At 40.2% G+C, this 14492-nt stretch overlaps 1 protein-coding gene across 5 annotated transcripts in view; it reads right to left on the bottom strand.

The window, feature by feature from the left end:
* PHKA1 (phosphorylase kinase regulatory subunit alpha 1) overlaps positions 1-13480 on the bottom strand; it is a 125215-nt gene extending 111735 nt beyond the window's left edge. For 3 of the 5 annotated variants that reach the window (XM_064368944.1, XM_064368946.1, XM_064368948.1), the window contains exons 1-3: positions 12994-13480; positions 11725-11883; positions 4767-4814 (exon numbers count right to left, since the gene is read on the bottom strand). In XM_064368944.1, the coding sequence (XP_064225014.1) occupies positions 4767-4814; positions 11725-11883; positions 12994-13071 (285 nt within the window). In that variant the 5' untranslated portion in view covers positions 13072-13480. The remainder of the gene's footprint in view (positions 1-4766; positions 4815-11724; positions 11884-12993) is intronic. The other 2 variants (XM_064368943.1, XM_064368947.1) reach the window with 1 other exon arrangement.
* Between the last annotated feature and the right edge of the window lie 1012 nt (positions 13481-14492).

Raw genomic sequence — 14492 nt, 5'->3', positions numbered from 1 at the left:
TAACTTAATTAATCCTTTAAGACATTAGGTTCCCTGAAGTCCAAAAATGACATAATTTGGCTTATTTGCCATAAAAATTATACAGGAAGCATTGTCAAATATGAAATGGTGTTTGGTTTTCTGTGGGCTGTATTTGTATAAATACTTTATTGATACATGTTCCAAAATTATGGGAAACTCCTGAAATTCTGATATAACGTTGTGTACATTATCAGTAATAATCTTAATTGTTATGTGCCACAAAGGTAACAAATTTCTTTGTCAATTGTGTCTTTTTCCTATGGCTGCCTTAAAACTTTTTTTTCATCCATGGGCAATTGTCTTGTTTTGGTCCTCTTTAGAATGTGGTTTTATAATCAGCTGTAAAATTCCAACAGGTGCTCTTAAATGCAGGTTTCTGATTAACTCTGGAGACTGTGACATCAGAATAGAGGACAAACTTATAGGACTCATGGAGAGCTAAAACATTCATCAGTATCAAGCAGAACAGGAAATAACTGCATGGATTGAACTAATTTTTTTGACTTTTTGCTTAAAATTTTTGCTGATCTTTTGTTTTCAGTGTCTTAAAGCTTTTCTTTTGAGCACTGACAGCTTTTAACAACATAGTATACTCCCATGAACAAGATTTGGAGCATACCAAATTCTACCTGAATTTCTGCAGAATTCGGAAACTGTGAATATTCTTAACTTACAGCAATACAGTTATTTGCATAAGTACAATAAAACTCTGTTTTCATTTGTAACAGGACACAATTGGAGAAACTGGTAATTTTACCAAGGCTCTGACTGGAATGGTGTGTTTTCCTTTAAGGAATCCAACTTGACTTATGGAGCCAATGAAGCCCTTGGAACAACTGGCCTCATATTTCGTGTACACAGTCCATATATAGGGGTTCAGATCTTTGGTAAGTAAAGAATATCACTTTCCGACAGCCATAGAAGCCTCAGGTTTATCTTAGAATCTCAAGAGGAGAAGAAATTCACCTAGCTCATAGATATTTGATGGCATAAATTCATGGCTGGGCTTGGCTTTCAAAAAATCTTATCTGAGATTCTTCCTATGGAACAAAGTTCCATCAAAGCCCATTTAAAAGCCTATGTAAAAAATAATTATTCTTGCTGACGCTATACAAATAATTAGGCCAAGTATAATAAGCAAACCAGTCCTACCATGATTTGTCCTTAGTAAAAGGGGAAACTGGAGAGAGAGAGAATTATGCTTCAAAATGATAGTACATGCATTGTTAGATTCTAGTCTTGCCTTATTTTTTTCAATTTTTATTATTTTCTACAGTTTGGGCAGAATTCTAACTTTTCTTGGCTACAAGTTTTCAAAATAATGTTTTCAAGTTTTTTCCTTCTCTTTTTCCCCCCATTTTTCCTAATTTGGAGTCACTGAAAACTCAGCTGTGCTTTCTTAAAACCCTGGGAACTGAAGTCAGACAACTTAAACTTCAGGAAAAAATAACAGTAACCAGCTGGACATGTTGGCTTACACCTCTAATCCCAGCACTTTGGGAGACCGAGGTTGGTGGATCACTTGAGGTAAGGAGTTTGAGACCAGCCTAGCCAACATGGTGAAACCCCATCTCTACTCAAAACATACAAAAATTAGCCGGGCATGGTGGCGCACACCTGTAATCTCAGCTATTCAGGAGGCTGAGGCAGGAGAATTGCTTGAACCTGGGAGGTGGAGGTTGCAGTGAGCCAAGATCACACCATTGCACTCCAGCCTGGGTGACAGAAAGAGACTCCATATCAAAAACAAAAAACAAAACAAAAGAAAAAAACAGTAACCTATTTACATTAATAAGCTGCTTTCATACCTGCCTAATAATGAATGGACTTCAGAGTAATGTTGCCCATATTGATTTTTCCAGGATTGTTCTTTTTTTTTTTGAGACGGAGTTTCGCTCTTGTTACCCAGGCTGGAGTGCAATGGCGCGATCTCGGCTCACCGCAACCTCCGCCTCCTGGGTTCAGGCAATTCTCCTGCCTCAGCCTCCTGAGTAGCTGGGATTACAGGCACACGCCACCATGCCCAGCTAATTTTTTGTATTTTTAGTAGAGACGGGGTTTCACCATGTTGACCAGGATGGTCTTGATCTCTTGACCTCGTGATCCACCCGCCTTGGCCTCCCAAAGTGCTGGGATTACAGGCGTGAGCCACCGCGCCCGGCCAGGATTGTTCTTTTGGTTGTTGTTTTTTCTCCCTTCCTCCCCACTATTTTCTCTTCACAGGACACAAGACTTTACAATCTGCTAAAAAAGAGCTTTAGGGACCTACCCATCTAGAAATAAACTGTCCTAGCCATAAGAGATCAGATGAAACCTGAGAACAGAGACTCATTTTCTTGTAAAATGCTTTCTCCAAAAGATTTTTTAAAAAGAAAAGGGGGGAAATGTGAAAGGAAAATACCTTGGGCCCCTTCAAGCAGGAAACTGTTCAGGGCAAATCTGCCTAGCATTCTATTCAAAGTCATCCCTCTGCTCAAAGAGATAGATGCATATTCTGATTGCCTCCTTTGGAAAGACTTATCAGAAACTCAATGCAACCATCTGTCTCTCCCCTACATGACCTGGAAGCCCCTAGTGGAGGGAGGCCTTGCTTTCAGTAGTCTCAGCCTTTCTGGATGGAACTAATATACTTCTTACATATATTGATGGATGTCTCATGTCTCCTAAAAATGTATAAAACCAAATTGTGCCCCAACTACCCTGGGCGCATGTCTTCAGGATCTCCTGAGGCTGTGTCACGGGCACATCCTCAAACTTGGCAAAATAAACTTTCTAAATTAACTGAGATCTGTATCAGATTTCCTGGGTTCACAACAGAAAGCTGAAACTAGAAGTCAGAAGGGAAATATTACGTAAAGGACAACTGAAAGACTTAGTTTCTAAAATTTAGATTTGATTATTAATGCCTCTGATGTATGATAGTAACAGTTGTACCTTAAATTTGGTTCCTGAAATTAGTGACCTTAAACCTAATTGGTAAGGTAGAAAGTTCAAATATTGGCCAGGCAATGCCTGGTACTTTGGGAGGCCGAGGCAGGAGGATCACTTGATCCCAGGAGTTTGAGACCAGCCTGGGCAACATAGTGAGATTCCATCCCTACAAAAAAAAAATGAACATAATTAGCAGGGCATGGTGGTGCACACCTGTAGTCCCAGGGATGCAGGAGGCTGAGGTGGGAGGATCACTTGAGCCCAGAGGCCGAGGCTGCAGTGAGTGAGCTAGGATCATACCACTGCACTCCAGCCTGAGCAACAAAATAAGACGCCATCCAAAAAAAAAAAGTGCAAATATCTAAAATATAAAAGTAGCAACTATTTTCTATCTACCATATATTTCTATGTACTACTTTCTATCTACTATAGACTTCTGTGCATGTAGGCAGTCACTTTATCAATCTGGGCCTCAATTTCTTCTTCTAATAAAACATAATATTGATCTCTAGAAAAACCAGGTCAGATTCAATATGGGTATTATACTTTAAGATCTCTTAAGATAAAACAATTTTTAAGTAAAAACACTTTTGTATGCAAAAATATCACAAACAAGCCTCAAAAATAAATGACAGACTGCTAAAAAATTCACAATGCATATGACAAAGAACTAATGTCTATAATGTATAAGAACTCTTCAACAGGCAAGAAAGAACATAGAAGATAGACAAAGGACTTAGCAGACAATCCATGAGGAATGCAAATATTCAATCTATACATAAACTTCACTGGAGGTCAGGAAATGCAAATTACTGCAAGGAGATATAAATTCAAGGTTTCTTATCTCCAATCCTAAAACCTAAAACACTTTGAAAAGGTTTTTCACCTAAGTTTTGCATCAAAATTCATTTGTTGGCAATATCAGATTCAAATTAAGTCTTTATTCCACTTAGTATGAAAATGCATGTTTCCCTACAGAAATATTAATGTTTCTGATTATAGAGTACTGTCTTAGACCCACAGAGGGCATAAAATAATGTATGGTGTATATGGAGCATACACCATATACTTTAAGGTTGGCAGGCATATGCACTGTACTGCCTTTTTAAAATCCGAAAAACTTTAAATTCTAAAGCTGATGGCCCCAAGGGTTTCAAATGAGGGTGTGTGTGTGTGTGTGTGTGTGTGTGTGTGTGTGTATTTGTTTTTGAGACTGGGTCTCACTCTGCCATCCAGGCTGGACTGCAGTGGCACCATCTTGGCTCACTTGACCTCCTTGCAGCCTTGACCTCCTGGGCTCAAGTGATCCTCCCTCCTCACCCCCACCATCCCCAAGTAGCTGGGACTACAGGAGCGCACCACCATGCCTGGCTAATTTTTATATTTTTTGTAGAGACAACATTTTGCCATGTTGCCCAGGCTGGTCTTGAACTCCTGGACTCAAGCAATCCACCCACCTTGGCCTCCCAGAATGCTGGGATTATAGGCAAGAGCCACCAGTGCTTGACCAAATGAGCATTTTTAGATCTGTATCATTTTTTCACCCAACATACACAATTGCATGTATAGTAATGATGAAACACATTAAAAATCATTTGTAAAGGGAGAAAAAAGACTAGAAGGAAACATTCCAGTTGTAATTAGGTTGTGAGATTATGGGTGACATTTTCCCTCTCTAATTTTCCAAATTTTCTAAAATTAATGTGTACTGTTTGTGAAACTGAAAAAAATATAAGCTATAAACATTCCCTAAGGGGTAGAGATACTATTACAATGTGCTTTTATTAGAGAGGAGGGTGTTACCAATACCATACCTGTCTGATCATGCAGTGTAGCAGTCCTCTCATCAGCTTCACTACACTCTGCAGAAATAAATGGAAACAGGACAGTTATAAACATCCCTAGATACAGGAACACTTACTCAGCAACTGCAGTTGGTACATGACCTTTTGAGAACAAGTAACCCTATCCTGTGTTCCTATTTACATGGCATTTACTTTATAGATACACAGAAGAGCAGATTACAGCTAAAAGTGGAATCAAAAGCTATACTTTATAATCCCTTCAAGTCAAAAAAATCATCCAAGCTTCAACAGGTTTATGTTAAAAATAAGCCAACCATCCTATTAGAGGACATTCCACCTCGAGAAAGGGGCAAGTCAGCTTAAAAATCATAAGGCTCTGAGGATACTCTAAAATACATCCTATGGCCTAGAAAGACTTCACTACAACACTGCTTTTATATTTTCTAAACTAGCCAAGACTTATCTTCAAGTGTCCACAGAAATATTTATCTGGACATGTCCCCTAAAGAATAAAGTGAATTTCAATTAAGAATATGAAGGGGATTTGTTCATATGACTCAACCCTTTTTCCTTGAAAAAAAAGTCATAAGTTCTTTTCAAGTCATCACTATTTCTCTTATTAGGGATTGACAATTTAAAGTAGTTTGTTTTCCAATCATAACATCTCAAAATTCTGATCACCAGCTATATACTACATGACACTAAAGGGCCCATCAATTGTGGCATGGGTAGGCAATATGTTTTGGAGGAACATAGCACTGAAGAGCTTCTCTATTTCTCTAAAAAACTTTCTGTTTCACAGTCCAAAAGAAATCCAACCAGGTTACTCCAGGGTATGCTGGCTCAGAGGTAACTTCAGGACACCTCTGAAAACTAATCTACTTGGAAGCCATATGATTCTGTCATTTCTTCAAAACATATTCAAATGGGACTACAAGCAACAGTCACGACAAGGATAAGTACCTATTAAGTTCCAACTCTTTGTGAAGCTTTTTACTGAGGGAAAAATAAAAATAAAAATGGTTTCCGTGGGAGAGTCCCCTTTCTTAAGTAATTTCTGTCTATAAATGGTCCCCTCCCCTTACAGATCAAAAGAAGAAATTTTTAAAAGACAAAGAATAGGCAGTGCATGATTTTGTCACATTTAAAAGCCTGAAACATTTATTATAAAGCAAGGAAACTTATTATAACCCCTACAGGAAGACATCTATATGACTTTGACCCTAATGAAAGAGTCCATCTCTTTAATATACCCTGTTACAGAAGGTATTTAATGCGACCTCTTCTGTGGGGAAACTTTATTCAATTCTGATACATGTCACCACATACTCAAAGTTTCTACCATATTCTGTCTTTTCTAACAGCCAATGAATTAGAATGAGAAACAGAGGGAGGGGCTTGAATAGTCTTGTCTTTAAATCAATGCCCCAAAGGAACTTATTTAAAAAAAAAACATATTGATGGCCTCTAATCAACCAATATAGAACTCATCATTTATACTATTCTGTAAGAATCGTGGGCTCACTTCATCGGCTTCTTCACCATTTTACTGCCTTAGTCACTTTTTCTCTTGCAAATCCATCAACTCTCTTTACCATCCAGCCCCACTGCTTCGAACTAAATTTTCTTTAAACAGCAAACCTGAGGAATCAAGGACTCAGTGGAGGATCTCAATTAGTGGCCATTATCAGTCATTTTTATCCTCAAGTTCTAACTTCCAAGGCAAGATAAAATTAGTAGGAAGCATGGGGAGGTAGGAATGATGGGAGGTATGTGTATTTTGTGTTCCCCAAACCAACTGTTTTCTGATCCAGGTGTGCTAGATGGCATTAATTATACATGTACATTCACACACCAGGGCTTCTACCCACACCAAGTGATTCTCCCTCTTGCCTATTCTTCTTGAGGCTATAAATCTATCTATCTATCTATCTATCTATCTATCTATCTATCTATCTATCTATCTATATCTGTGAACTGACTTTATAAGAATATATAACTACACAACCATATCTGTGTATTTCTTTCTCTCTCCCCCCAGGTATATCTCCAATCAGTTATTTACTGAACCTCTATCAGGTTTCGTAGGACATGAAGACAAGGGAGATGGGACAGATATGTTTAAAAAACTAAGCTACAGCATAGTCTACCCAGCATTTCCCGATTATCCTTTAAAACCCAACTCCTCTGTAAAGTCTTCCTTGCCTTGTTCCAGAGAAATTTAGACATTCCCACCTCTGTGTGTTCCCACAGAGCTTAGTAGTTATCTCAAATACATACAGTACCTATAGTACCTATCTTAATGTACCGTGACTACTTTCTTATATATCTGTCTCCCCCATCAGACAATGAACTCCCTGAGAAAAAGGGGCAGAGGCCAGGTTCAGAAAAAGACTTTTAAGTCAATGGACTAAGTAAGTTGGATTAAAAAACTAACTCATGTCTGCAAGTAACTCTCAAATGGCTTATCAAAAAATCATATATATGTCTGTGTGTGTGTGTGTGTGTGTGTGTGTGTGTGTGCAGGGGTGGGTATGCAAATATGACAAAGTATTGACAACTAGCAATTTAGATAGAGTATAAGCAAATATATTTATTTTACTATTCTTGCAACTTTCCTGTAAGTTTGAAATTTTCCATAATAAAAAGTAGAGGGTTACATATAAACATTTTGTTCCATTTTCTTTTTAACACCTATTATAGGGCCTGGCACATGAGGATTACACAGTCTTCTTTTAAAAGACGGTGAATGGCACAGATAATAAGTGATCTAGAAGTTCCAAGAAAGGAGTCCTGAGAAAGAAGTGATCACTGTACAAGTGAGTGGTCTGTGAGAAAGGACAGGGACCACAGAAAAAGTGGGATTGGTGCTAGGCTTTCAAAGGATATTAGTTTAGATTGGAAGAGAACAGGCATGTAGAAGAAGCAGCCCACAAAAATTTTTGTAGGTGGCAATGTCCATGGCTCCCACAGAGGCAAAAATTTAAACAAGACTGAATCCGAAGTCATAAGATCCAGGTTGCATTCATGGTACCATCAAATTCCAGCTTCATCTCTGGGCCTCAATCCCTTCACTTGTAAATTGGGGATAATAATACTTGATTCACAGGGTACTGTGAGAATAAAATACTGGTAATTATGGGAAAGTGTACTGTACAATAGAAAGTATTTATTAAAATGTTAGGTATTTTTATTAAGGGATAATTAGAGGATTAATGAAGACAACAACCTGGCTAGAACTGGGGATATAATGGAAGGCATCAGTGTGATATAATATTGAAAAAAACAAGTTAGGACCAACCCATAGAGGGCCTTGCCTCTCAATCCAAAATGTCTGGACTTTACTTTTGGAAAAATGAGAGCCACAGAAAGACTGTCAAGGATGGAAATGACATAATTTAAATGTGGTTTTCACAGAAGTGTTAGGTGATAAGGGCTTAGACTAAGGTTGAGGCAGAAGGAAGAGAAAAGAGGGGATGGATTCAAGAGAAATTATAAGAACAGACTTTGGTGTGCATGCATCAAAAGGTAAGAGGGAAAAGTCAAAAATCATTTTAAGGTCAAGTAGCACCCTTCAAGCACTGTTCCATAGAATACTAGTCCAAGAGATTCTGGAAAGGCTATAAAATTCACTGCCACCTTAGACTAAAAATGCACATTAGTACACCAAAGACTCTGAGAAATTATGGAATAAAGACACCTGCTGTTTAACATAGCCCCAAACTTAGTTGGCCTAGTATTCCACTGAACACACTATGGGAAAAACTCCAAGTAATATTGCCTGGGTGGTTGGTAGAATGGAGACAGTAATAACAGAAAAAGAGATTGTCGATGAGTTGCCCTTGTTTGGTAGTTTGTTTTTAGTTGGAAAGGTGGGGTTTCAGACACACTGAGTTTAAGAAGCCACAGTACATGCAGATGAAACTGATGAGGTGACAAATGAAAACCCAGGTTTAAAACTGAAGTGAGGTCAGAGATGAAGACTTGAAAGGCATTCTCATAAAGGTAATAAAGTCATGAGAAAAGATGAACGAATACACAAAAAGAACAAAACTGAGGATGTAGAACCGGAGGCAGGCAAAGAGATATCCTTATTTGTGTGCCTATATTTCTATGGGCATGAGACTGTATCTATATGCCTGAGAGAAAGACATTTGTAAAAACATACATGAGCATAATTCTACTCTCAATCTAGGATGAGGTAGTTGCCTAAACCCTTGTCCTCTTTTCATCCAGAATTCTCTTCAGTTCTCTGACATTTTTTCTCAGAAAGAAACCAAGGTAAGAATTGGAAGGAAAGGTAGAAATAATTGACAATCAATGTTTTGGTAAAATCCGCACAGTAATAGAAAGTTGACAGTAGGTGGGAATTTAATCTATGAATTTATTGGATTTAATCTATGTTTATATTTTGGCCATAATTAGTCATTATTAACCCTGGTTGTACATTAGAATCACCCAGGTAGTTTTAAAAAAAAATATTGATACTACTGAGCTCTACTTCCAGAGATTCCTATTTAAATTGTTCTAAGCTAGGGTATAGTAAGGGTATTTCTTAAAAGATTACTGGTTGGGAGCAGTTGCTCACGCCTGTAATCCCAGCACTTTGGGAGGCCAAGGTGGGCAGATCATTTGAGATCAGGAGTTCGAGACTAGCCAGGCCAACACAGTGAAACCTCATCTTTACTAAAAATAAAAATAAAAATAGCTGGGTATGGTGGTGTGCGCCTGTAATTCCAGCTACTGGGGAGGCTGAGGCAGGAGAATCACTTGAACCCAGGATGCAGAGACTGCAGTGACCTGAGATTGCACCACAGCACTGCAACCTGGGCAACAGAGCAAGACTCAGTCTCAAAAAAAAAAGAAAAGAAAGCTTCCCAAGTGACTCCAAAGTACAGTCAGAGTTTAGAACCACTCATCCAGAGCAGGGACAAGTCTAGCCCACTGCTGTTTTTATAAATTTTTATTCAAACATAATTATACTCATTCTTTACATATGGGGGCCCCTGAACAACACAAGTTTGAACTGTGCAGGTCCACTCACATGTGGCTTTTTTCCAACCAAACACAGATTGAAAATACAGTATTCATGGATGAGAAACCCATGTATATGGAAGGCTGACTTTTCTTATAGATGGGTTCCACAGAGCTGACTGCAGAATTTGAGTATGCAGAGATTTGGTTATAAGCAGCCTGTCCTGGAATCCATCCCACACATATACTGAGGGATGACTGCATTGTCTCTGGCTGTGTTGGCACCACAGTCACAGAGCTGAGTAGTTGGGTAGAGACCACATGTAACCTACAACCCTAATGACAGAAATAGTTACTATCCGGTCTTTTACAGAGATGATTTTCTGGTCCCTGATTAACACTGAATCAGGTTTGAGAAAAAAATTGAGACCTAATAATAAAAATGTTTCAATTCATAATGAAAGTTCACAGAAATTTAAAAATTCCCACAAAATCTTTTCTTTTTGAAAGATGTTTCCTAATTGCTATAATGTTTTGAAACATTCCTAATTACTATTAAGGTGGTATGAAAGGTACTTTTTGGCTATGTGAAAAATTATTTAATGGAACATTAAAATTTTAGAATAGGCAATTCAATGTTTCCCTACTATTCCGCCTTCCTCTGGTAAATTCTTTAAAACTGGGCCAAATAAGAAAAAGTGTTAACATTACAGGGAGATAACAGATTTATTCTACCAGTATTGAAAAAATTGGTCAAATTGTACCAGATATGGAATTCCAGTTCTATTGACATTAATTTCCAGCAAAAAAATGCAACAAACAGAACAGTGAGGCAAAACTAGAAAAACATTGAGTAGGATGTAAGATTTGGGGAAGGGGAATGGGCAGGATTACAGGAGAATTTTTTAAACACTCCTGTATATTTTCCAAATTTCTGCAATGGTATTATTTTTACAAAAGTCAAAAAAAATTGATCTGTACTATTTGATCTAGAGCAAAAACTCCAACAATTTTTTTTTGGTGGACCTATGTATCTCTCAATAATGGCTTGAATTAACAACAAATGCCTATTGTTGCCATGGACAATTCAGTGAGACTTTCCTATTTCCAAGAACTGCAACCCCACATTATATTGGTACTCTTAAAAATAACCAAATATCAATATTCTGATTTATAGATGAAGACTGGAGCCCAGATTGCCTAAGTCATAGACCACTGGAGAAAATGGCTGCTATAGAGAGAATTTTTCCCACTAATGGAAATGAATGCACTTCCTTCTTACAACTGACAACAGAGTACTTCAACTCCCATAGTAGCCCAGAATATTGTTTTCTTAATATTGTTTTCTTGGTTGTTAAAGAGGATGCAGCTCCCTTTGTGTCTAAACAGTTCTACAAAGGACGCTTGTTTACTGAGGAGAAAGTGACTTAAAAGTTGGCTTAAAGGCATCTGCTGACTCTGACTTCATTTTGCCCAAGAGTTGGGGGAGGGAGGAAGCAACAGGCTCTGAAACAGTGGCCACAGCTATAAAAATCAACAAATAAAGTCTTTACTGTGTCTAGTCCAGAAAGTTTGCTGATTTGTGTCATTTACCCTCATACAAATACCACAATTTTTTAAAATGAAATAACATAGTAGATACCTGCCCCCAAACGTTTTTCTCAATGAGAATAAATACAGTAGAGACTACAAGATACATTTACTTAGAGAGTTATGCATTTTAGGAAAGATCCCAGGATAGGATTTTCCACTGTAACAGAACAGACTGTTCCCTCTCCCTCAAATCAGCAAGTTTCAAGTTTCCACTGCAAGAAAACCACTTCAGTACAATACAGGAAAGCTTTCTGGAATATAATTTCAGAAAGATGATGAAAGAAAGGCGAAATACAGTTCTCTTAGCTTTTAGTGGGTTTCACTTCCTTCAGTTCCCACTCTGCCCTCAACCCCCCATCACATACAGCTTCGGATCTCTTTATATTTTTATTTTGAGTACCTGCTCCAATTCATAGGCCTTTGCCTTATCCTCATCCCGGTCTGCATTCTTCCGATAGGCCAGGCCCAAACCCCACACAGCCAAGATGCTGTACACATTATCTCGGACCCAAGCATCTTTCTGATCATAGCTGGCTGGAAGCAAGCCAGTAACTGGATTCTGCAAGGTGAAGAAAAAGAGGACAGGAAGGTAACCATAGGTTGTTAATATTAGGAAATAGAATCTTCCAAATGGGTTTTTTAGAGACTTCAGTCTTTCTCCTACTTTTCCACTCTTGAGTTTTATAACCTCCTCTTCTCCTGACCTATTGCAGGCAAATGCTATCTTCCCACCCTCCCAAGCTTTACTGAGCTATATTGGACACATTAAAAACTGTGTATATTTAGGGAGTACAACATGATGATTTATGTATTCATTGGGAAATGATAACCACAATGATGTTTATTACCACGTCTCTGATCTCACAGTTACCTTTCTTTTGGTGTGGTGAGAATACTTAAGATCTCTCTCAGCAAATTTCAAGTATACAATACAGTATGATTAACTACAGTCACCATGCTGCTGTATGTTAGATCCCCAGAACTTGCTCATCTTATAACTGAAACTTTGTGCCCTTTGCAAATGCTATCTTGAATAAGGGGTAAGTGGTGGCTGACGCTTTTCAAGTCTGAAATGTGGGTATTATTAAAGACACAATTAAAGGTATTATAAAGTGCACTTATAATGGATATTATTAAAAGAAAGTTTTAACTTTCTAGTTAGAAAGAATGAACTAGTGAACTAGCAATGAAAAACCAGCAGAAAGGAGCAGAAAAAAAATATAATAGTCTGTACAAAGTGCCTCTGACCTTCACAAGTCTAGTCTTAAAATGGATTAAAAAAAAAAGAATGTTCCTTTACCTCTTTTCTTTGGAGGAAGGGGAAAGAGATGACACCCAAACCTGGTGTGTGTGTTTGTGTGTCAATAAACAAGTGAAAACACTTCTTGCAACTCTGCCCCTGGAACTCTGCTATTGGCTGGGGGAGGGGGTGGGGGTGGTTGGGGGTTCAAAGCCGTGACTGGAGCTTCTGACTAAAGGTGCCTGACCAGCTCTGTTTCTGGTCCAACAACTACCTTTCCTTCAGTGTCCTTTACCACCTCCCCAGCTAGGAGGCCGGAGAACCTGCTACAGACAGACACACACACATAGAGTTTATAAAAGGTCTCCGTCCAGGCTATCATACGCTACATCCTCGCTCGCTGATTACAGGCGACACACCTGCACTTACCTGATGGCACAGGATGGTCTGTTGCACCAGCCGAGCGTAGCCGTCCAGCCGGACCCCGGAGTTACTCCGGCTCCTCATGGCGACACGTTTCTAATCGTCCTCTGAGAAATAGCCTGGGTGCCACAGAAGCCTTCGGTCCCTAAGGAACGAGGATCCAATGCAGCTCCACCCTCGTGGTGGGAGGCCCAAGTGCCAGGCCCCACAGACCCCTCCCACCGCTCAGGCCTGGCGCGGCGGGTTCCGCGTAGCGCTCCGGGCTCTGGCGGCCTGTGGGGCTCACCACCCGCCAGCGCTAGCACCGGCCTCCCGCAGTCTAGAGCCCCGCCGCAGCTGTCCCCTTAGTCTCGTCTGTCGTCCGTGCGAGGCTCCTGCATCCTCCGCTCAACTCAGGGAGACCGCCGCGGCCCACAGCCTCCCGCCCCGCCGCCGTCAACAGGTCAGCGAACGCAGCGCCGCCTCCACCTTGCGGGAGACGCAAGTGAGAGGCGGGGCGGGCGCGGCGGGTTCTGGCAGCTGCGCGCTGCGACCCCGGAGCTTACCCGCCCCGGGGCCGAGAATGTGTCACCGTAGGCAATGTGCTTTCCGAGGTTTATTTTCGAAACACCTCAGATGACTGTTTCAGTTTTCCACAGTTGCTGTGCACACAGGATGTTTAGGAGGTTCTTCTTTCTTCTACAGGACTAGTTTTATACAGGGACCTACGCTAAACTTCAAAACTGAAAGTCACGTTTGTGTTCCAGGTCTAAAGACTTGGATTTCTGAGTCTTTATTGTATTTTAGATTTTGACTTTAAAAACTCAAATTACACACCTCACTCTGACCCAAACTAACCGAACAGGAACTCCCTAGGTTACTTTAGTAACTGGCGAGTCTGCGGGCTTGGGAGGGAGGAGGCAGTGGTGTGCTCTGAGGAAGTCAGTACCCCAGGCGGGGAACAGCTGGGAGTTAGCAAGCCCCTGAGAGCGGCTTTGGCAGAACTGGAGCTGGAAGAGAGCCTATAACTGCTTTGTTTGGCTCCCTCGTGCGCACGTAGGTCACAAGACTGAGGCAACAAACACTCAGCTGAAAATAAAGTAGGGAAGGAAAGCTGTATAAGAAGCTTGCAGGCCCGGCGCAGTGGCTCACTCCTGTAATTCCAGCACTTTGGGAGGTCGAGGCGGGCGGATCGCCTGAAGTCAGGAGTTCGAGACCATCCTGGCCAACAGGGCGAAACCCAGTCTCTACTAAAAATACGAAATTAACCGGGCGTGGTGGCGCAGGCTTGTAATCCCAGCTACTCGGGAGGCTGAGGCAGGAGAATCACTTGATCCCGGGAGGCGGAGGTTGCAGTGAGCCAAGATCACTCCACTGCACTCCAGCCCGGGCAACGAAGCAAGGCTCCGTCTCAAAAAATAAAAAAAAGAAAAGAAAAAAAGCAAAGAAAAGAAAAGAAAAAAAGCAGCCGCAGCAGCTTGCAATGGCCGAGTGGCTTACGTCTGTAATCCCAGCACTTTGCTGAG

Source organism: Aotus nancymaae, unplaced genomic scaffold, assembly GCF_030222135.1.
Source record: "Aotus nancymaae isolate 86718 unplaced genomic scaffold, 86718_ANA_hifiasm-v0.15.2.pri h1tg000081l, whole genome shotgun sequence".
NCBI classification, from domain to species: domain Eukaryota; kingdom Metazoa; phylum Chordata; class Mammalia; order Primates; family Aotidae; genus Aotus; species Aotus nancymaae.
Note: the sequence above shows the minus strand (reverse complement) of the source record. Positions and strands in the feature narration are given on the sequence as shown.